Genomic DNA, 23024 nt, shown 5'->3' on the forward strand with positions numbered 1-23024 from the left:
CGCGTGTTATCGCGCAGTGAAGGTATTGTTTGTCCCCTGTCACTGGTGTGCTTTTGTATGACCAGAATCTCTTTAAGTTTTCTGCCAGATTTCCAGACAGAGTTCTGTTGTGCAAATTATTAAAAGCAAGTACGCTTTATATTTCGAACTTCGGCAAAGCTTTGTCAGTCTTGGGGATTTTGCATTCTTTTAAATTTGGCATGCCTTTTCTGCTGCTTCTGCAACAACGATCTGACCCGTTTTGTGTACCATGGGGGATCAGGACCATCACTTATTAATTTATGTGGTATGTATCTCTCAATTGCTGTCGATACTATCTCTCTGAAATCATTCCAAAACTTTTGTATGCTTACCTGACCAGATCGGAAGGAGTGAAGACTGTCCCTTAAAACGGCATTAAGAGCATTTTTATCAGCTTTTTAAATAGATATACTTTGCGGTAGTAGGTGTTACGGCATTCAGCCTAGCAGCAACTGCCTTGTGGTGGCTAATCCCTGTATTCGTCACGGAACTATTTGTCCAGGAATATTTGTTGCTAAGAAGTCAAGTATGCTTTTTCAACCATTTACGATTCGTGTGGGCTCATGAACTATTGTTCATAATAATTTTCTGGGAAAGCATTCAGTACGATTTCGGATGACGTTTCATGCCTGCCGCCGGCTTTAAACGTATAATTTTTTCCAGCATATCGAGGATAGATTGAAGTCACCACCGCCTATAATTGTATGAGTGGGGTACCTATTTGAAATGAGACTCAAGTTTGAACTGTTCACCAACTACATCTTCTGAATGGGGCAGGGGGGGGGGGGGAGGGTTGTTAAAACGATCCATTTAATAGTTTGGGGTGATTGTCAGGTATAACTTCTACCTATCCTATTTCACAGGGACTATCTACTTCAATTTCACTACAAGGCAAACTACTTCTGACTGCAGTAAATACACCACCAGCTGTATTTAACCTATCCTTTCTGAACACTGTTAGATCGTTTGAAAATACGTGGAATCCTAAATCAAAGAAACGTCATTAATTTTTATTTTCAGTGTAGGTACTTCTATTAGACACTGAAACTTTCAATTAACGTAATTAGATTGTTTGACTACATAAAATGATAATTTTACGCAGAGTTCTTGAAATTGAGGAATCATAATTACGTAACTACTGATACAAAAAAAAAACGATTTTCCAATTCTGGTTCAGACTTCGGTTCCAATAAAACCACCTTCCTTGGATTCCTCGTCAGAATCATTTTGTCAGAAACATCTGCCCAAACGATCTTTTGCAGGTGTCCTTAGCTGCCTCATACTATCATGTGGCACGTATATTTTTGTTTTCCCGACGCAGCTGAATTTTTACAGCGGCGCGGTGAGGCGGTACTTTTTATAAATCCCAGTGATCCGTAAGTAATGGACAGCAGTGTATTTATTTCGTTTCCTTTTTCCTCTATTCAACTCAATTCAGGCATGAGATTACAGAAGAAAACATGAAGAAGGACACGTATTACTTTCCACAGGGATACAAGGATAGCGAGTGACAATGAACACGCTTTTCGTACGCTACGTTGGTGTCGCTCCGCTTGCTGCATCACGTGCCCTAGTTATAATTCCTGCGGCTGCTGCGCTGCGGTTTGCTAGGTAATGGCTCTATTGTCGCAGCTAATGCCTTGGAGATCGATCGTGAGCCTGCAAGACCCCGAGGGATGAATTCCCGTCCTTGGGGAGCGTAATCTTACTACAAATATACCTTCCACCACCTACACGAGACGTGGTATGTAAACATTTTTCTTCTGAACGTGGCATACATTAAAGGTGAGTTGTTCAAATTCGATTTCGCGTCCTGTTATTTTAGAAACCATGAATTATCAAATGGCAACGTTTAGTAAGTTGTGGATGTAAAATACTGATACGAATTGTTTACAGACGAGTATAAAGATGATCAGTTTGAAATATCAAAAAACGTAGGAACACGTGAGACAATACTGACCTTATTCTTGGAAGACAGGTTGAAGAAACGCTAACTTACGTTTATAGTATTTTGAAAAAGATACCTGCAGAGAAATATTGTCGCAGTTATGACTGCAATACTTTCCTGAAATTATGAAGATAGGAGAAATACAACCCAGGGTGCGAAGCTTTCTGCAACCTGTACAGAAAATTGACTGCTGTAATGAGTCAAAGGACACGAAAAGGAGGCGGTAGTTGACAAGGGACCGAGCCGTGGACTACAGTCATGGACTTCGTGTCATTCAGTCTGTACATTAAGCAAGTAGCTGAGGCAATCAAGGATAAATCAGGATACGAATTAAAGTTCAGGGAAGGAGATTAAAGCTTTGAGGTTGAAATGAAACTATAATGCTTTCAAGACAGCAGATCAATTGAACGAAATTTTAGCGTCTTTAAAACAACTTTAATGGAATGTAATCGAATTCATATAGGTGCACTTCCGGAAATCAGATTAGAAAATGAGACACTAAAAGCGGAAGGTATTAAGAAAATGAGACTTTAATAATATCAAAAATAAAGTTAATTGTTAAGATGACATTACTAAAGGTATTCGTAGAGAGTGTAGCATTTTCGGGAAGTGGAACGTACACGCGAATAAAATAATACGAGATACGAGAAGAAAACGGCTGTTTGAAACGTGGTAATACAGAAGAATGCTTCAGATTTGATGGATATGTAGCGTATTCGCTCAAAAAATAAGCCAGTGCGGAAATGAGTTGCAACAGAGCCAGCCGCAGGCAGGTCAGAGTGTTACACGTTGCAAAGCGAAACACGACCCATTGACGTTCGACGTGGAGCCAGCTGGGCGCGGTATAGCAACAAACGACGCTGCAATACGCTAGCAGAATGACGGAAGCCTTTCTTTACTTTCAATCACGAAAATGTTTAGAGTACTTGCCTTATGACCTAAACGAACACTATTTGGAGCGTGTACTAAATGAAACCCGTATCAGTACCACAGCCTAAAGCACGAGTCTTTGACACCCAACAGTCCACAGCTCGTGGTCTAGTGGCTAGCGTTGCTACCTGTGGATCATGGGGGTCCAGGTTCGATTCCTGGCTATGTTGCGGATTTTCTTTGCCTGAGGACTGGGTGTTTGTGCCGTACTCATGATTCATCATCATTCGTGAAAGCGGTCGATTGGACTGTGTGGAAGATTAGGTCTTCGTACGGGCGCTGATGACCGCGCAGTTGAGCGCCCCACAAACTAAACATCACCATCATTTGACACCCAGAGTGACATCCTGGAATGCAGTACAGTGTCCCCTGTTTGAAAAACAAACAGCGCAGCCTGCCCCGAGTCACGAGGGTGCCGCCCGCTTGCTGGAGAAAGTTCACTGCCATTATCACCTGCGCTACCGCGCTGTCGTCACAGTCGCAGCCAGAGATGTCGCTGACAGCGGCATTCGAGTGACGCCACGCTCAGCCCCACTCTTTGATCTGTCAGCAATGCTATTGTTTTGCATTAGGGGCAGCTGGATGCGTCCACCAAGCTGTTTCTGATGCACTGTGGCCATTACTGGCATAAAGAAATTAACTGAACAAATCTACTATCGTCCTGACGTTTCATTTCAATCTCCACTGGTGACAGTTCAGGGGTCGTTTAACAGACAGACCGGTTAACGAAAGAAAAGTCGATTTTGGAGTAAAGAAATTTGAGGAGCAAATTGACAAGCAGATGGGGTCGGTATGTGGGACTCATCGCGAGGCATCAAGAAATCGTCCAGATGATAATGGAGGGATTTGTGAAGAGTAACAACTGTAGAGGGACGCCACTGATAGACTACGTCATCACCTTCAAATGAATGCAAGTTTCAGGGATTAAGCATGAAGCACCAGTGGGGACAGCTACGTAAAACCAGTCATTGTACCGAGCACCACAACAATAACGTTTCCTTGAACGCCAACGTTCTACCATTTTACAACAATGGAAAACAGAAATTGAAGGAAAAAGTACGTAAGATTAGGCCTAGAAGTGTCGTCGATGACGACGTCTTCAGAAATGGAGAGCAGGAAAGAATTAGACAAATCTGGATAAGGAAATTAAACTCGGTATAGCGATGGATGGGAAAGGAGATCAGACGATACTTTCCAAAGGTACCATAACGGATTCCACATTGAGCTATTTGTGGAAACTGGGCAAAATATAAATCTGAAAGATCGGATGGCGATTTGACTCACTGTCCTCCAGAATTCGAGGGCAGTCTTGACCAATGTGCCACCTCGCTTGGTAAATAAAAAATGGTCACATCTAAAGGCAAGTAGTAGAAACACACAGATAGAGGAAAGTAACAGCAATGACAGAAAGCACTATGTTGTGGATTGAAAACATTTATTTGCCACGTGTCAAAATCCTGAGCCTATAAAAACTGTAATGGTGCTGCTGAAAGACTGGTCTGTAAGCTTTGTAGATTTAATAGGTATCTCAGTGGTGAAGCTGTGGGCCGATGACGGTGCGTAGCTTGACATTCTGACTACAAACACCACCCGTAACAGATTGAAGCTTGCGAATTTTGAGTTTCCCTCGGCTTGGAAATTGTTCAGACAACTTAAGGAGTTGCAGCCAGGTAATGTCTTCGACAATCGCCTATACTTTGTCGGTTGAATGCCCCATCATTTTCAAGTCACATATGCAACGAGAAAGCGCTATGCAAGGAAATATAAATCCTCAGACGGGGCGGGACTATGCCGACCAACAACCTCAATATAACATATGCAAGAAAAATACACACACATCCACAAGCGCACACACACACACACACACACACACACACACACACACACACACACACACATACGATGTAAATAGCTAGCAACACTACACAACTAAAGATGAACAACGTTAGAAGTTTTCGATAGTGAATATTAACTAACAACATGTGATCATGCAGTATTAACTCTGTCCCTCTGTTGTTTTACCAGAGAGGGAACATGGTTCAAAGCAGAACTTAAGCAAAAACATCCATTTCTATTTATGAGATCAGTTGCTAATTTAATCTTAGCTGATTCTTCAAGAACCCTATCCCAAAAGCTGAAAGTACCCATCAGAAATTCTGTGGTGTTACATGTTGTGGATGACCGAGACCAAAGCAATGTTCTGAAATGGCCGATTTGGTCGGACATTGTAAGTGTGTGTGACGCCAATGCTCTATACATCGGTCCTCCAGGTCCTGATGGTATGAACAATGTTTGACATGCCACAACTGCATGGGGTAAGGTAGACATCCGCCTCAGGCAAACCACACCCTCCTTTACAGATCCTTAAAAGGCCGCAGTACCGAATGGTATTCGGAAAACACTTCACGCCGTGTGTCCGGAGAATACTACCAACCCTGTAAGCGATGCTACTTACGTAAGACAAATAGACCATAGACAACCGCCACCTTAGTTATTTTCATCATTAATCCCGTTCACCGTTGGTCGATAGCGCAACGCACACCTTTTCGGTTTTTCACCGTAACCATTATGTCGGAAAGTCAGTTGAAAAGTTTTTAGGCTTTGAGATGACCCGGGCATTATTGATCAGGGTGGAAGCACCCATCATGCTGAGCCAAATGATAATTGTCAGTCTAAAGATAATCAATGTGAGTATAGGAAACTATAAATGAGACATCAAAACGAACAGTCAACCTTCCTCAGACCAACACCTCAAGGAATGGATGACAACCACACTTTTCCACCTTCATAGTGAAGCAAACATTAAGGTGGATTGATTTCAAATTTCCTAAAACTCTGTACAATTCTCATTTTCATGAGGCAAAACAACTTAAGCATCGTCAATGTATCCAAAAAAAGAAAAAAGAATCACGCAAGTTTCCCGGCGATTCCAGGACACTTGCCTCGGAATATTCCATGGCAAATTGCCAATTATAGATTTCAAAGGGTGCCCCAACGAAATTACATCTGTCTGCTCACAGAACAGTAAATGGAAGTCAGATTTCGTAGGCCAGTTAATTCTACACCAGACTTAACTTCAATTACAGTAACGAATCAGAGAAGAGCGAGTGAGAAGAGAGACCAAATCATAACTTACTAAAATATCAGAGTTATTCAAACACAGTCCTTCTAACTGACGTGAGAAATCCACTTATTTCCTAATGTGAATCACACATCAGTCTACTAATGCGTGTAACAGAATAGCAAGATATTCTGCTACACGATATATTACCGGCAGTAGGCACCAGAGGGACACCTTCATTATGGATATTCTAAATGCCAGGGGGTCTAGGAGGAACAGTGCTGTAAGTGTTTAGATTCATGACAGTCTTTTGTGACAAGGATCTTCGCTTCACGGGGTTTTCTGTCGTTCTCTCAGCCCTTTTTGTCGGATTTCGGTACGCTCGATCAAATATTAACACCGTATCTTTTCAAATTAATTCAGACTGAACAATTGGTAGCGTTGAAGACGTCACTCGGTTGCATTCCCGTAAGTATTTTGAACACATTCATATTTGATCTTGATGCTCTGAACATATCGGTGGTTTCAAACCTGTACGTGGGTGCATGAAATGAATTATATTCAAATGATATATTTTAGCGCGTACTGGAGGTGGATTATTACATTTTGTACAACAATTTGAAGCTTTTTATTTTCGAAATCGATTGCAGTTCATGTGAAAAGCAGTGGTGAAGTAGATGACGAAAGCGACTGTTTCAAGGCTTTGATCTAAGTTCACGAAACTACTTATTCCGTAGTTTGGAACACGGCAATATCTCACCATTTTCTGAGCAAGTAATGTGCTTATGAACAAATGTTGTATGTGTACCTGGTAGCAGATCTGCGTGTGCAACAGCACATAGCATTACAGGTAATTTATATTATATTTAAACTGGTATATTCAAAAAGGAAATAGACGCCAACTTTTATCCTTACGATGTATTGCAATTTCAGTAAAACAAAAGCAAACAATGGAAAACATTTTTCGTTAGTTTCAAAAGTAATAAAATTTCTTATATTTACGTGTATTATTTTTAAAACTAGCTACCGGACGGGTTAGCGTAAAGAACAGCATGTGGTAGTGCGTTATCGTTATCGTGATGCCTGGAGTTGAAAGTATATTGTGCAGCCACTGCTCTAATGAGCAACTTATAGAAGGTTTGAAAGTATGAATAAACGTATCTTATACGTTTTATCTGATGGTTCGATACATGATGTTGGCAAGTGGTTTTTTCTTCCGTATTTGTTTTATTTTGCCTCTATGTCTTTCCGTCCATATTTTTCATTTGGGCATTCTCTACACTTCTCTTCTCATAGGTGACTGGTAATAAAATATATTAATAATTTATTAACAGTCTACCTATCCGTCTCGAATGACCCTACGGAGAATGACTTTTTGTTTTTACCTGTAGACTTTAGACAGTATTTTGCTTAGATGATTTCTTCCTCACTTCGTTTCTCATCGTACCTATGATAAATATTATACGTATCCCTTTTCGTATTATGCCGAATCCTTACGAAACAATAACAATAACTAGAATATCAATGATTCTACCGTCTTTGCAGAGGTCTTTTTGAGGGAAGGGGGTCTCTGCAAAGAGAGTTGTTTCATAACAATGTGGTCTAAAACCCAAAATGTTTTAGCCAAATTATTTCAGTCCTTAACTTTAAAAAGGCTGTGAGAAGAGTATTGTGACAGTGACAGAGGAAAGCTCATTCACGTTGAATGTCAGCCGAATGGAACGAAATGTCACCGTCAAATGGTAATGCTTTCAGGTTAGACGGAATGTCAACACTATGGATTCTGGCTTAGTACAATACCGAACGTTGAAAGTGAGATTACATGGTACCATCCGCACCACTATAGTCGTAATACAGCATCAGAAGTAAGCGAATATCAGCTAGAAAGTTCGTAATGGGTCAGAGCAATATTCATGATTCATGTTGTGCCACAGCTTTCTACGCTGCCGAAAAGTGAAAGAATAAAAAACTGTCATACATTCATTTTAAAAATTGGACATGTTTTTGCTCAAGAAAATATATACATGTAAACACATCAAATACTGTTAAAATTCTCTCGAGCATCCAGCCGCGGCTAGTGGTTTCAAATTCACGAGTTTTGGGCCGGGTACTCCGCGGCTATTGTCTAGAGGTCCCTATGCCTTTGGCTGCTGCTACTGTCCTTCTATAGCCACGCTGCCTTCTGTGACGTCACTGATGCTGTCTCCAGCGCCACATAAAGCAATGTTATCGCTGCGCGCCCTCCGCGCCCGCTCCAGCCTTTCGATGGCAGGGTCAGAATCCGTGCTTAGCTGCAGGCCGCCGTCTTCATCGAGGGTGATGACACAAATTTTTATCCCGAAGTTATTAGTCTTTGTAATAACACATGTCTCTTCGAAAGCAATACGATCACCGTTTTCTAGAGCATGCTCTACTACCGCTGATTGCTCAGTAAACCGAAGGGAAAAGTATCTCTCGTCTTCTACACAGCGCTGTTCATAAAACTGTGCACACCCACACGGTATTTCATACAAGTCTGTCGTTCTGAAGCTTACGTCGTTTTTCACAGGCCTCATGAGCTGTCGAATGTTTCTTTTTATTTTTTGAGGGTCCTCCTCTGGGTCCTTGTGCTTCCGTGGTCCTGGAAAGATGAGTTGCGAAATCTGACGATTGTTGTAGCCGTTTTCCTTGAATATTTCCCTTCAGTGTCTCAGTTGCTTCGGAGTGTTTTCAGCGTCTAAGGCGGCTTCCACTCGGTGAACCAAGGTCCACAGAACAAACGTTTCTGCGACGGCTGGTGATAGCTAGTGGCGTGCAGATATTGGTCCATATGGGTGGACTTCCAGTAAACACTGTGACTGAGACATAAACTTGCCTGACGATGGGCGAGGACGTTAAGGAACGGCGAGGTTCTATGCGTCTCTACCTTCGTCGTGAACTTGATATTGTCATGGATATCGTTGATGTGGTACCAGGATTCTCCCAGACATACACTTCCATGTGACCAGACAACAAACGTGTCTTCGAGGTAACGGTAAAAGCAACTAGGCTTTGCCGTGTTCAGGGCATGTTCCCAATTTACTCCATAAAAAGGCCGAATATAACTGAGGCTAAAGGTCATCTCAAGAGTTCCCCACCGGAGGAGAATGACATAAAAAATCTCCGCCCATGGGGACTTGAACAATCTACGAAGTATAGCCTTCCAAAGCTTCACAAGGAGAACACACCTCTACGTCCCGCTGAGAGCACCATAGGATCGCCGAGATATTTTGGTCAGATATCATATATCATAACTCACTCGCATCTCCATCAAGGGTACTCCCAGTTATTTGACGTCAATGTTGTAGCTTTATTTATGCACACTCGGATGTCATCGTATTTTTTGTATTTTGGAGAATATTTTAATAACACCGTTGGCGTTGCGTTCGGAAGCCCATTAGTTCCAGCTATACCCAACCTGTTTATGGAGTACTTTAAGGACATGCCCTGAACATGGCTCCTAGTTGCTTTTACCGTTAAATCGACGACATGTTCTTGGTCTGGTCACATGGACGTGAAAAGTTGGGAGAATTCTTGTAGCAATCTGCAAAATCCATGATAACATCAAGTTCATGATGTCTTGCTGTTCCTTGACGTTCTCCTCCACCGTAATGCAGATGGGTAAGGCTTACCTAGGCACACAGGGATTTAACTGACTTGTATTTCCTTGCTGCTCGTGAGACCAAGATGGATCTTCGAAATTTTCCCTTCCACCTCCCAGCGGAATGGGTGTGCCACTGAAAGGTAACAACACCCAGTCTGAGGGCTCAGGTAGCAGACCACACGGCTCAGCCACTAGTAACAGAACATATGCCGTTTTTCAGAATGTGTTTCTAACAGTTAAAAGAAAAGAGGGCACTTGCTATAAAATTTCACTATTTCTTGCAGAAAAAGGATTGGATGGCATTGCTGAAACATTAAAATCTGTCAAGCGCTTGTTAAATGTAAGGCTGTTGGTCGGAACGCCAAGTTATCAACAAGTGAAGAATCTCCAAAAACCTCAATGCCTCGGGAAGTACGCAACTGAAACTCAACTGCACAACACTTTGAACTCCAGCAAATGTGTTGTGACTTACAGAGATCTGGTTGACATTCCCCAAGAAGAACTGAAAGCTGGATGATCCCAAGAAGGTACTTTTAATGTAAAAAACATTATCAAAGGGATGAATGACAATATAATGAAATCAGACTCGTTTATACTGACTTTCAGCAGCATGAAACCTTTAGAGCACATTAAGGCTGGCTTCCTTCACCCTAGCGTGCGGCCTTATTTCCCGAACTGTAAGTTCTTTTTTAAGTGCCACAGCTCTTTGCACACTAGTATCAGATGCAGGGGAGAAGCCATTTGTGGCAAATGTGGGAAGGCCCCCCATAAAGGAGTTGGTTGTTCATCTCCTGTGAAATGTGTCCACTGCTCTGTGGATCACCCTGTCTGGGGTATGGACTGCATTTGTCTTTCTTGAAGAAAGGAAGATACAGAAAATAAAAGCAACTAAACATATCTCACATGGAGAGGCCAAAAAGATCTGTAAGACTGTGCAGCTCCTCGGCATTCGCTACTTCTTTTACGTCTGTTCTTAAACACCCAGTCTCTAAAACCATTGCCCTTGGGAGACTTTAATGCCCACCATGTCCTGTGGGCCTCGACCTCCACTTGCCCTCAGAGTCGGATTTTGGAAAGCCTCAGGACACACGAAGTGCTGTGCGCCCCAAACACTGATACTCCCACTCATTTCTGGGCTGCTACTGGGTCATTCTCAGCCACTCTCTCTGCTGTCCAGTTCTTACAGACTCTGTGCAGTGGGAAATCGTTGATTAACTCCATTCCAGTGACCACTTCCCACTCCACATTAATCTACTGGATGGAGGATTGCTTCAACAGAACCCACCAAAGTGGATGATCAGCAGGGCTAACTGAAGGCTGTTCAGCCAGGTAGCTGTGGTTGAACATTACTACAGGATCCAGAAATGGATGGACCACATAAAATGAGTGATCCATCTTGCCACTGAGTTATCCATCCCATAATCCTCATGTCACCTTAGGAGGCAACCTGTACCTTGGTGGACAGATGAGTGCAGCTCAGCAACCCAGGACAGGCAGGCAGCTCTTCGTCGATTTAAATGCCACCCAGCGGGAGACAACCACATAGCCTTTCGAGTCGTGAAAGCCAAGGATCGACACGTAGTTAAGGAGCGCAAGAAAAGGTCAGGGCAAGTGCTTCTGAACTCTATAAACCGTGCCACTTGTTCTACGAAAGTATGGAAAGCGATGTGGAGGATTTCCGTAAACACAATTTACCAATAGCAGCAGTACAGGAACTTAGGAGTCTCCAAGCAACTGCTGCAGATATCGCTCAGACACTAGAGGAGCATTTTGCAAAAACTACTGCCAATGCAAGCCAGAATTCAGCATTTCGTCGCTACCGTTCGACTGTAGAGAGGGGCAAGTTGAACTTGACATCCAACAGTTCTGTGTCCTACAACTCCACTTTCTCCATATGGAAGCTGGAATCGGCACTATCCGGGACTCGTGACACTGCTCCCAGCCACGACCAAATCTGGTACTGCAAGCTTCGACATTTGCCAGCGGCCTCAACGGAAATCCTTCTAGAATATTTTAATCTTATTTGGGAGACAGGCAACGTTCCAAGTCGTGGAGGGAGGCAGTTCTGATACATCTCCTCAAACCAGACAAAGACCGCACGTCTCCCAGTAGTTATAGGTGTAATGCGTTAAAGAGGTGGGTAGGAACGACCCTGGAGCAAATGGTTAACCATCGTCTTATCTGGTTGTTAGAGACCAGGCAACTCCTCAGCCGTTCTCTATGAGGATTTCGGTGATATCGGTCCATTGTTGACAACCTGGCCCTGCTAGAGGCGGCTATTGAGCAGTCTTTCCAAAGAAAATATCACTATCTTCTTTGACACCAGTAAGGCCTATGCCACTACTTCTAGATACAATATTCTCGCGCAACTACATCAGTGGGGCGTTCGTGGCCACCTCCACATCTTCTTACGGTCTTTCCTGTCTCAGTGGCTTTTTAGGACTCGAGTTGGTGACAGGCTGCCAGATCGATTCGAGCAGGAGAATGGTATCCCTGAGGGCAGTGTTTTAAGTGTTACCCTCTTTGTCATAGCTATAAACAATATCACATCTACGGTAAGGTGTCCAGTACAGTGATCATTATTTGCGGACAATTTTGACGTTGTTTGTTCCTTCTCCAGCGTTGCAACAGGTATCCGTCAGTTGCAACTTACTTTACGGAGGTAAGAGGAGTGGGCTGCAAAGAGGGGATTTCATTTGTCTGCGGGTAAGTGTGTCTCTGTGCATTTTAATCGTTCTCGTCGTATTTTTAATTTACCTGACTTGAATATGCGGGACACCATCCTACGTTTTAGAGACTGAGTGAGGTTTCTGGGCCTCATTTTTTACTCCAAATTGTAGTGGTTCCCACAACTGAGAGACCTAATAGATAAATCTCTCAAGGCACTAGACATTATAAAGTACCTTAGCCACAGGTCTTGAGAAGTGGGCAGGATGCGTCTGCTCCAGTTTAATAGGGCTTTCGTCGTTGGCGACAGGGCTGTGGGCGTATGGTGAATGGATCGGCGAGGCCTTCTTGTTTCAAAATCATTGACACTGTCCAAAACGAGGGATTTCGGCTGCCGACGGGTGCTTATAGGACAAGTTCCACACCCAGTCGCTGAGGCCAGGCAGCCGCCACTAACCATCCGGCGGCAGCTTCTCATGGTGCGTCAGGCATGTAAGTTACTCGTAGCTCCGACTTCATCCGCATACCATACCGTTGTTTGTCCGCCTCTAGAACGCAACTGGCCACGAGCCACAATACCGTTTGATCTCCGTGTGTGTCGGACGGGATAGCCGCGCGGTCTAGGGCGACTTGGCAAGGTTCGCGAAGCTGGTCCTGTCGGAGTTTCGAGTCCTCCCTCCGGCATGGGTATGTATGTGCTGTCTTTAGCATAAGTTAGTTTAAGTTAGGTTAAGTAGTGTGTAGGCCTAGGGACCGACGACCTCAGCAGTTTGGTTTCATAGTACCTTACAACAAATTAAAGAAAAAAATCCTTGTGCAGTCACATGGAGTGGAGCAAGCACGACCCAAAGCCAGTGTTTTAACCATCTGCTACCCTTATTACGACATGGATCCCAGGTAATTATAGATTTGGTGCAATACAGTAAAAGTTGCTCTACTGCTTCTGTTTCCATACGTTATTTTCTAACATTTTATCTGAGCACCACGACTATGTAGCTGTATTAACGGATGGGTCGAAATAGGGGGACTCTGTTAGTTTCTGTGTTGTTTCCGATGATCGTATCCTCAAGGTCCGACTGCCTTAAGATTTTAATATGTTCGACACCGAATTATGTGCGATCTTTCCGGCACTGGAGCAGATGAGACGTTTCTGCGGTGCAGAATTTTTGTATGTCCCAGAATATCCAGGATGCCCTCCTCCAGCTTCAACGACTGGGGAATGACGTGTCTTCCTGCTGGATACCAGGGCACGTGACAGTTGCTGGGAACAAAAGGGAGGATCCAGCAGCCACGGATGCATTTCGCGATGCTCAGGTATTTCAGTGTGCCATTCCCTTGCAGGCTATAAACTCGCTGTTGAGTTCCAGAGTCTTGCGTCGGTGGAAGGATGAGAGGCTGAAGTGTCAGACAATAATCGCCTTCTAATAAAGCCTGCAACATGGCCGTGGCGTAGCTCCTTCGTGCACCGTGCACTCGTGTTCGCATAGGCCTCATTCCTATGACCTATGGCTTATTGCTCTGGCGAGAGGAACCTCCAATGTGTAGTGTTTATGGCGTACGGATAACCGTGCGCTACATTTTGTTGGAATTTGTTTTATTTTCCGACGAACGTGCCGCGGGGTATTTGCGACGGACATGCCCTCTCTTTTAAGTAATGTTCAAATGAATTTTGTTCGAGTTTTCAAGTTTTGTGAGTTGTCCAACATTTTTCCAAGATTTTATGACGATAGATTCAATATGTTAACAAGGTGACTGGCTTACCCATATTTTTGTAAGTGGTCAGCTAGTCACATCTGGCTGTGCCTTTCTTTTACTTCCATTGTCGTTTGACTTGTGTTTTAATGTTATGAATAGCTACTTTTACTCTTTCTCCTTTGTTTTAGCGCTTATGAGGTAGAGTAATTGTTTGCTGGATTCGAGTGTATGAGTGGGAAAAATTTTCGAGGTTTTAGCCACATTCGTTTTTTTTAATGAGTGCAAGAGCGCTGATGACATCGCCGTTTAGCGCCCATATGCTCCAAACATCGTCATCATCATCCCTCAGGTATCACCATCTGCCGCAGAAACGCTTGCTCTGAGGACCTTGCTGCATCCTGCAGAATGTGTTACAAACGCCGAAAACCTGCCTAAGGAACTGAACCATTTACGAAAAGTATTCAAGGTAAACGGCTATAACAACCGTGAGATTTTGCAAGCTATCTTTCCGGAAAAACGGAAGCAGAAGAACACCGAGAAGGACCCGGGGAGCTCGATTTTTGGTCGTCCTGTGGCTCAGTGACAGGAAAGATCAGCCGTCTCCTAAAGAGGCATACAGTCAATTCGATCTTCAGGGCCCCAACAATAATTCTACAGCTCATGAGGCCTGTGATAAACGATATAACCCTCAGAAGGCCAAGCGTTTATAAAACATCGTGTGGTTGTGTACACTTTAATATCGGACAGACTGTGAGTACTACTGAACAGCGTTGTGTAGAACACGAGAGATGCCTTCACCATGAGTAACAAGAGAAAACAGTGGTAGCACAGCATGCTCTAGGAAACGGAGAACGTATTTCTTTCTAAGAGGCGTATGTTATTACACAGATTAATATTTTCTGCTATAGTGTAATAAAGGAAGCGACCCAGATACAAATTTGTGACACCACTCTCAATAAAGAAGGCGGTCTGCAGCTAAGCACCGCTTGGGATGCAACCATCTGAAAGTTGAAGACGGAAAGGCGGGAGCACGACGATAATATGGCCTTCTATGGGGCTGGAGTGAGCACCAATAACGTCACAGACGGCATCGTGGCTATACAAGGACGGTAGCAGCGATTACAAATACAGTCGCCACTTGACAACAGCCGAGGAACACTTGACTTAAAGCTCGTGTACTTCAAACCATTTGATGCGGCTGGAAGCTCGAGAGAAATTAATCGGTACAAATTGCTGCCAAACTATGCATTCCTATAAAACAAATATTGGTTATAAGGCACTATACTGGGTCTCTGCCTACCTTATCCACTATTTTTTGTTTTCTAAGTGAAAAATAATATCGAATAGAACTGTACATTTAGAGCTCACTATTTCGCTGTTAAAAATGTTTTAATTAAAATTTCTCCCTCTGCTCTAATCATTACTGTGTCACAGTGTAAACTTTTTCTCCTCCAAGTACTGTAAAACCTAATCTTTTTCCTGTTTCAGATAGTTCACCACTTTTGGAATACAACACTCAGGAAACACATCCAAGTCTCCATAGCAACTTGTCAGACTGTCAGTAAAACAAAGCAAACGATAATTAGAGATTGAGAAGGTACAAGACACAAAATACACAATTACAACACGAATGTGCGTGGCGAGAATGGGTTAACTGCCAAGTCAAAATTTATTCCCCTTGCGAGTATCGTTCATGTTGATGGCCCACCCTATTCTGTTAATTCCCTTTGTGAATGCCGCCATTTAGAGCACTCTTTCGAATTTTTTACGTTGATTTCTGTTCCTTGATGTCAAGTGTTAACCAGCCTTAAGTCTAAACACTCGACGCCCAGATATATCGATCGTTTGCTTTTAACCACTGATCTCAGATTTCAAAGCTGTTGGAGAGATTAACACAGTTGCCAGAAAGCTGAGATGTAGAATGTCGGAAGGTCTGTATATCCCTTATGTCCCAGCTATTTTTTAGGAAACTGACACAATTCTTACAACCGTTTTATGTAGGTCAGTGCCTGTCACTCTTTAGAGTACGAAGAATGTTATCTCTGAGCAAAAACGTGAGATATTTATGACATCAGTTTGGATATCCCGTGGGCTTTGTCGTGTCTCTGTAGAAGAGAATGTGATATACGTAAAGGGAAAACAAACACTGTCATGTTTTAAACCTTTTTGTCGGGACTTGGTACGCACATTATTTCGAGTGGGAGCGCGCTGCGTCCAGCTGAGGATACTCACGGCAGCCCAGCTCGTCCGAGACGTAGTTCCCGTTGTGGCAGTCGTTGTGGCCGTCGCAGATGTACTCGGGGGCGATGCAGCGGTCCTCCCTGCTGCCGGGGTGCGGGATGCAAAGTAGGGTCTTCCCCGGCGTGCACACGCTCATACCTGCAAAGAAGAGCCGCTTTCAAGTGCCTGTACTTCTCCCACACTTTGGTATCTTTGGTATCTGGTTAACATGTGACTGTCAAAATAACTTCCAGTAGATGCTACCCTCTTTGCTATTAAGACATTCGAGACGGATCCGAAGAAGACTCGCGCTACGGCAGTTAGTCATGTGGACAATGCTCGAGTCTTACCCGTGGAACGCGTACAAGTTCGTAGCTGCGATTACGCTTCCGTCTCTCTATAGGTGACTATGTAGATAGCACAACGAAGAATGTCTTACATTGTGTTACTACTTGATTATCGAATTCAGACCCATTTATACTCGAAAACAGCGCCCACTAAGTTGCTGCCCTGGTTAGCGTTGATACATCAAACAAAAGTCCTCTCTCAGTTCCTTGGACAGTGCGGCACGATAAGAGATCCATTCTTGGCCAATTCCTGGGTGGAGCAGATATATTCGGTAACATTTTGCTGTAGTAATTCATCTATTGAGAGCAAATCACACCCAACACGTGTGTGCAATAGTGTGCTCCGATGCCAGTAAGAGACAAAAGGGTAAAGAAACGGCCCGACTGTGCCCAAATTGTACGTATGCTTGATTGTTTCAAAACTTACCACAGTCACGCAAGCAATGCATAAGAACGGTGTCTACAAGTCCTTTTGGGAATGACAACTTGTTTCATTATAATAAAATGATTAAAATGGCTCTAAGCACTATGGGACTTAACATCTGAGGTCATCAGCCCCCTCGACTTAGAACTACTTAAACGTAACTAACCTAAGGACATCATACACATCCGTGCCCAAGGCAGGATTCGAACCTGCGACCGCAACAGCAGCCCAGTTCCGGACTGCAGAGCCTAGAACCGCCCGGCCACAGAGGCCGGCGCAGTATAACAGCTTGTATATCTTCTAACTTTAATACCACATAATACAAGTTCCAGGAATAGATAACTTAAGTTTCTTCGTTTCAATTGACACACCACACAAATTTATTGCAGTTTTAAAGCTAAACTATTCGAAAAATGTGTTAAAAACAGCCGATGAGCTGCATGAACCACGGTGACCGAGGCCATTCTCGAAAGTGTGAACAAGGGAACACTACGAAGGCGGCATTCAATAAAATTCAAATTGATTTGAAGTGTAATACATTCTTGGATATACAAGTGCCGCAAAAATTATCTAGTAAGAAGGCCATCTGCATTCTGCGTATAAGGAAAGATTATCACAGTGGACCTCTCATTCAGAAATACTATTTTAATATCGGTTGTTTGTGACAAGATAGAGCTATGCCTCATGTAAGAAAGATAACGTCCATCAGCACGATCGAAAATCGACACCAGGAGGATTGTGTCTTACGGGGAATGTGGTTTATTATTTCGCAATATTGCAACCCACATTGTTCGGAACCCCACGCCTGTCACACAAATACGCAATCGATATGTCCTGGAGTACGATACTCAACGCCACGTGGGATTGCAATGGCCGCAGGCGACTAGCTTCGGAGAGGAAAGTCATATTATTAACTCGGTGATGCTCTATCCTACAGCCGCGTCTTTTCAGACGAATTCAGATTCTGTGCACAGCACCATGATTGGTCGTATCCATATGCTGAGGCTCCGAGGTGAATAGGCTTTGAAAGGTTGCTTTCCTCATCGTCATTTGGTGTCAGTGAGTAGACAAAAGGATCACTACTCGTTCGCATACAATGTAATTTGGGTAGCAGACGTTACATGTCAGATGTATTAAAATAGGTTGCTCTACCATATCTTCGAGGTCTCTGTGACATCTTTTAATAAGGCAGCACAAGACCGTTGCTTGGGCTACTCAACCTACCTCGATATATAAAGTGATGGACTGTTGACTTGCTGAGTACTTTTTTCGGTTCTTTCACTCTTCGATACAATCTGTTCAAGGGTTGCCGAAAGACGACTAGCACTCTAGCAGACCCAGACACTGCGAATTATGAACTCTGATTAAGAAGTATGGAGTGACATATCTGTCATCCAAGCTGACTTCGATGTTCTCGTCAGAGCTAATAGCTTTGTGTACCAAATTTTTCACCATGTACAATCTTTGAATAATAATCATCAACAAATTTAAAAACTTATTCTTCCGTATATACTGCACATGCACAATTTGTAAGATTTCGTTATTTGTTACCCCCGTAGTGTAATTTTAACCGCTAGCAGCATAAATCAAATGGAAAATGCCTGTATCAGAGAAACCAGGAACAAGCAAGAATAGCAGAAGACACAATTAATTTCCGAATGCTTACCGTACCTGACAAACTTCGTCTAGAATTGCACATTTGCTCTCTAACGTCCCTGACAGAGCATCGTCTCATTCGATATTCAGTAATGTACGTATATACACTCCTGGAAATTGAAATAAGAACACCGTGAATTCATTGTCCCAGGAAGGGGAAACTTTATTGACACATTCCTGGGGTCAGATACATCACATGATCACACTGACAGAACCACAGGCACATAGACACAGGCAACAGAGCATGCACAATGTCGGCACTAGTACAGTGTATATCCACCTTTCGCAGCAATGCAGGCTGCTATTCTCCCATGGAGACGATCGTAGAGATGCTGGATGTAGTCCTGTGGAACGGCTTGCCATGCCATTTCCACCTGGCGCCTCAGTTGGACCAGCGTTCGTGCTGGACGTGCAGACCGCGTGAGACGACGCTTCATCCAGTCCCAAACATGCTCAATGGGGGACAGATCCGGAGATCTTGCTGGCCAGGGTAGTTGACTTACACCTTCTAGAGCACGTTGGGTGGCACGGGATACATGCGGACGTGCATTGTCCTGTTGGAACAGCAAGTTCCCTTTCCGGTCTAGGAATGGTAGAACGATGGGTTCGATGACGGTTTGGATGTACCGTGCACTATTCAGTGTCCCCTCGACGATCACCAGTGGTGTACGGCCAGTGTAGGAGATCGCTCCCCACACCATGATGCCGAGTGTTGGCCCTGTGTGCCTCGGTCGTATGCAGTCCTGATTGTGGCGCTCACCTGCACGGCGCCAAACACGCATACGACCATCATTGGCACCAAGGCAGAAGCGACTCTCATCGCTGAAGACGACACGTCTCCATTCGTCCCTCCATTCACGCCTGTCGCGACACCACTGGAGGCGGGCTGCACGATGTTGGGGCGTGAGCGGAAGACGGCCTAACGGTGTGCGGGACCGTAGCCCAGCTTCATGGAGACGGTTGCGAATGGTCCTCGCCGATACCCCAGGAGCAACAGTGTCCCTAATTTGCTGGGAAGTGGCGGTGCGGTCCCCTACGGCACTGCGTAGGATCCTACGGTCTTGGCGCGCATCCGTGCGTCGCTGCGGTCCGGTCCCAGGTCGACGGGCACGTGCACCTTCCGCCGACCACTGGCGACAACATCGATGTACTGTGGAGACCTCACGCCCCACGTGTTGAGCAATTCGGCGGTACGTCCACCCGGCCTCCCGCATGCCCACTATACGCCCTCGCTCAAAGTCCGTCAACTGCACATACGGTTCACGTCCACGCTGTCGCGGCATGCTACCAGTGTTAAAGACTGCGATGGAGCTCCGTATGCCACGGCAAACTGGCTGACACTGACGGCGGCGGTGCACAAATGCTGCGCAGCTAGCGCCATTCGACGGCCAACACCGCGGTTCCTGGTGTGTCCGCTGTGCCGTGCGTGTGATCATTGCTTGTACAGCCCTCTCGCAGTGTCCGGAGCAAGTTTGGTGGGTCTGACACACCGGTGTCAATGTGTTCTTTTTTCCATTTCCAGGAGTGTATTTTACGTAAATTACGGGAGGCTAGTGCCGCATTCTCTGTTATCAGGTAAACTGGCATTTCAGTCATCAAACCACAATACATATTGTTGTTGTGGTGTTCAGCCCGAAGACTGGTTTGAGGCATCTCTCCACACTATTCTGTTCCAGGCAAGCCTCTTCATCTGCCAATAACTGCCGTAACCTACATCCATTTGACCCTGATTGATGCATTCATCTTTGGTCTCTGCAATTTTTAAAAAGTAAAGGCACCAGAGAGGCAATTCTGACGTTGGGGTTGATAATGGAGTCAGGACTAAAGAAAAATCGAAACATGTTCATAGGATTTGTCGACCTGTAGAAAGCGTTCGACAATGTAAAATGGTGCGCGATATTCGAAATTCTGAGAAAAATGAGGGTAAACTATAGAGAGAGAAACGGGTTATAAACAATATGTACCAGAGAAAAGAGGGAATAATAAGAGTGAAGGAACAAGAACGAAGTATTCGGATTGAAAAGGGTATAAGACAGGGATTTAATCTTTCGCCCCTACTGCTCAATCTGTATATCGAAGAAGCAGTGATGGAAATAAAAGAAAGGTTCACGAGTGGGATTAAAATCAAGGTGAAAGGACATCAATGATACTTTTTGCTGACGACGTTGCTGACGTTGCTGAATGAAAGTGAAGAAGCCTTACATTATCTACTGAATGAAATGAAGTCTAATGAGTACAGAATATGAACTGAGAGTAAATCGAAGAAAGACGAAAGTAATGAGAAGTAGCAGAAATGACAACAGCGAGAAACTGAACATCAGGACTGGTCGTCACAAAGTAGATGAAGTTAAGGAATTCCGCTACCTAGACAGCAAAATAACCAATGACGGACGGAGCAAGGAGGACATCAAAAGCATACTAGCACTGGCAAAAAGGCATTCCTGGCCAAGACAGTTCTACCATTATCAAACATAGGCCTTAACTCGACGAAGAAATTGCCGAGAATGCACGTTTGGAGCACAGCATTGTAAGGCAGTGAAACATGGATTGTGAAAAACCGGAACAGAAGAGACTCGAGATGTGGTGCCACAGACGAATGTTGAAAATTAGGTGGACTGATACATAAGAAATGAGGAGGTTCTGCGCACAATCAGAGAGGAAAGGAATTATGGAAAATACTGATAATGAGAAGGGACAGGATGGTAGAAAATCTGTTAAGTCATCAGGGAATGACTTCCATCGTAGTAGAGGGAGTTGTAGAGGGCAACAATTGCAGAGGAAGACATTGGAATATATCCAGCAAGTAACTGACGACGTTGGCTGCAATAGCTACCTTGAGATGATGAGTTTGGCACAGGAGAAAAATCCGTAACGGGCCGCATCAAACCTGTCAGAAAACTGACAACTCAAAAAAAAAAAAAAAAAGAAAAAAGAAAGCATGAAAGCATGTAGACCTCTAGCAACTTCTCGGGCCAGTATAATGTAGGTTCTTACCACGTAAGTGTGGTCATACCATTGATCGTAGCTGTTAGACGAAATGTCGTGCCTAACGGTCACAAGTCTTTGCTCTTGTACATATTGTTCATAACCCGTGATTTCCGCTATCCTGTAATTCCACTCTATTCAAATCCGGGTTTACGTGTTTGTAATATTTTACTATGAATACTTCTGGTGAAAAAACTGAGTAGACACAGTGGGAGCCTACTCTCAGGAAACGTAAACACTGTGTTAACATTTCCCTTTGACATTCACTTGCTCTGGCTTTTCACAGGGATAATTGAACTTCACATGCCTGCACGCCAATATGTATCATCCTACTTGAGCAGATCGTTACAGTTTCCCTCTGGCATCTCTGTAGGTCTCTCAACGACAACAGAACATAGGCATCTCTTTGTTCTGTCACTTATTAAAACATCTTTGGTCCGTACCTGTACCCACTCCCCCGTACTTTCCCTCTTAACTGGATAGGCGTGTGTGGTAAAACGCAGCTACCGCAAATTTATCACTACCACCGGGAATCATTTCAGCACATGCAACCTTGCACCATCGTAAATCATTTAAACGACGGACACGTGAAAGACTAGTGTCAAATTTCCTTCTGGTGGTTCCAATACGTGCCGTTATTCTGCTGTAAATTCCTTTTGCCTATTGCGTAGGCTGGTTAGGAATTGCTGTAGTGACAGTCATGTAGAACTTAGCTGCCCGTGAATGACGTGATGCACTGCTTCTTGTAGCGTAGCTGCTTCCACCTTTGTAGCATTCAGACTATCTGTTTGCGCTTGTAGCAACCTGTTTACGGCCACTCTCCCATTCAATGCGTTAAGTCGAATTATTCACTGTCTGCAAGTCACTGTTTGAGGCCTGCACCGTATCTAGTGTATTCTACGCTACTTCAGCAGTTCATTCTCGCAGCTTCGTAGTACTACTTAGCACATGCTGTTCCATGTTCGACAAATGAGTGATATGAAGTTCCACTCTAGATCTAGCAGCCTCCGCCAGTTTAGGTATTCGTCCCATGGTGTCGCTCTAATCCCGGATATCTTCGCTGTCGGATGTGCCAAAAACTGTTTTGGTAGTTTCCCACCAGCGTCTCATCAACCCCTATTCTTACGCACCAGGGTTCGTGGTACCTGACCCATAACCTGCATAAGCTGTTCACATAGATTTTCGTATGAGAGTTGTAAACGTCGGTATCCCCTTTTACTTCAGTCAAAATTCTCTCTTTCTGTGCTTCTCGATGCAGCTCAACAAGCACGTCTCGCAATGTATGCATTTCATTTCTAACCTCCCATCCACTGAAAGTAAGTTGAAGCACCCTCAGATGGCGGACTAGTTTATCCTGTCGAAACTATATCAAGGTTCGAAACTCACTGATGGCGATTTCTTTTTTAACAGTTTGCGCGTGAAACAATTATATAGGAGAACATTTTTCT

General features: G+C 44.0%; 1 protein-coding gene across 1 annotated transcript in view; it reads right to left on the reverse strand.

Annotated features, from left to right (window-relative positions):
- Positions 1-23024, reverse strand: part of LOC124775580 (G-protein coupled receptor GRL101-like) — a 373429-nt gene that overhangs the window by 225688 nt on the left and 124717 nt on the right. Inside the window, exon 7 of the mRNA XM_047250411.1 lies at positions 16177-16323. Coding sequence (XP_047106367.1) covers positions 16177-16323 — 147 coding nt within the window. The remainder of the gene's footprint in view (positions 1-16176; positions 16324-23024) is intronic.

Source organism: Schistocerca piceifrons, chromosome 2 (genome assembly GCF_021461385.2).
Source record: "Schistocerca piceifrons isolate TAMUIC-IGC-003096 chromosome 2, iqSchPice1.1, whole genome shotgun sequence".
In the NCBI taxonomy this organism is placed as follows: domain Eukaryota; kingdom Metazoa; phylum Arthropoda; class Insecta; order Orthoptera; family Acrididae; genus Schistocerca; species Schistocerca piceifrons.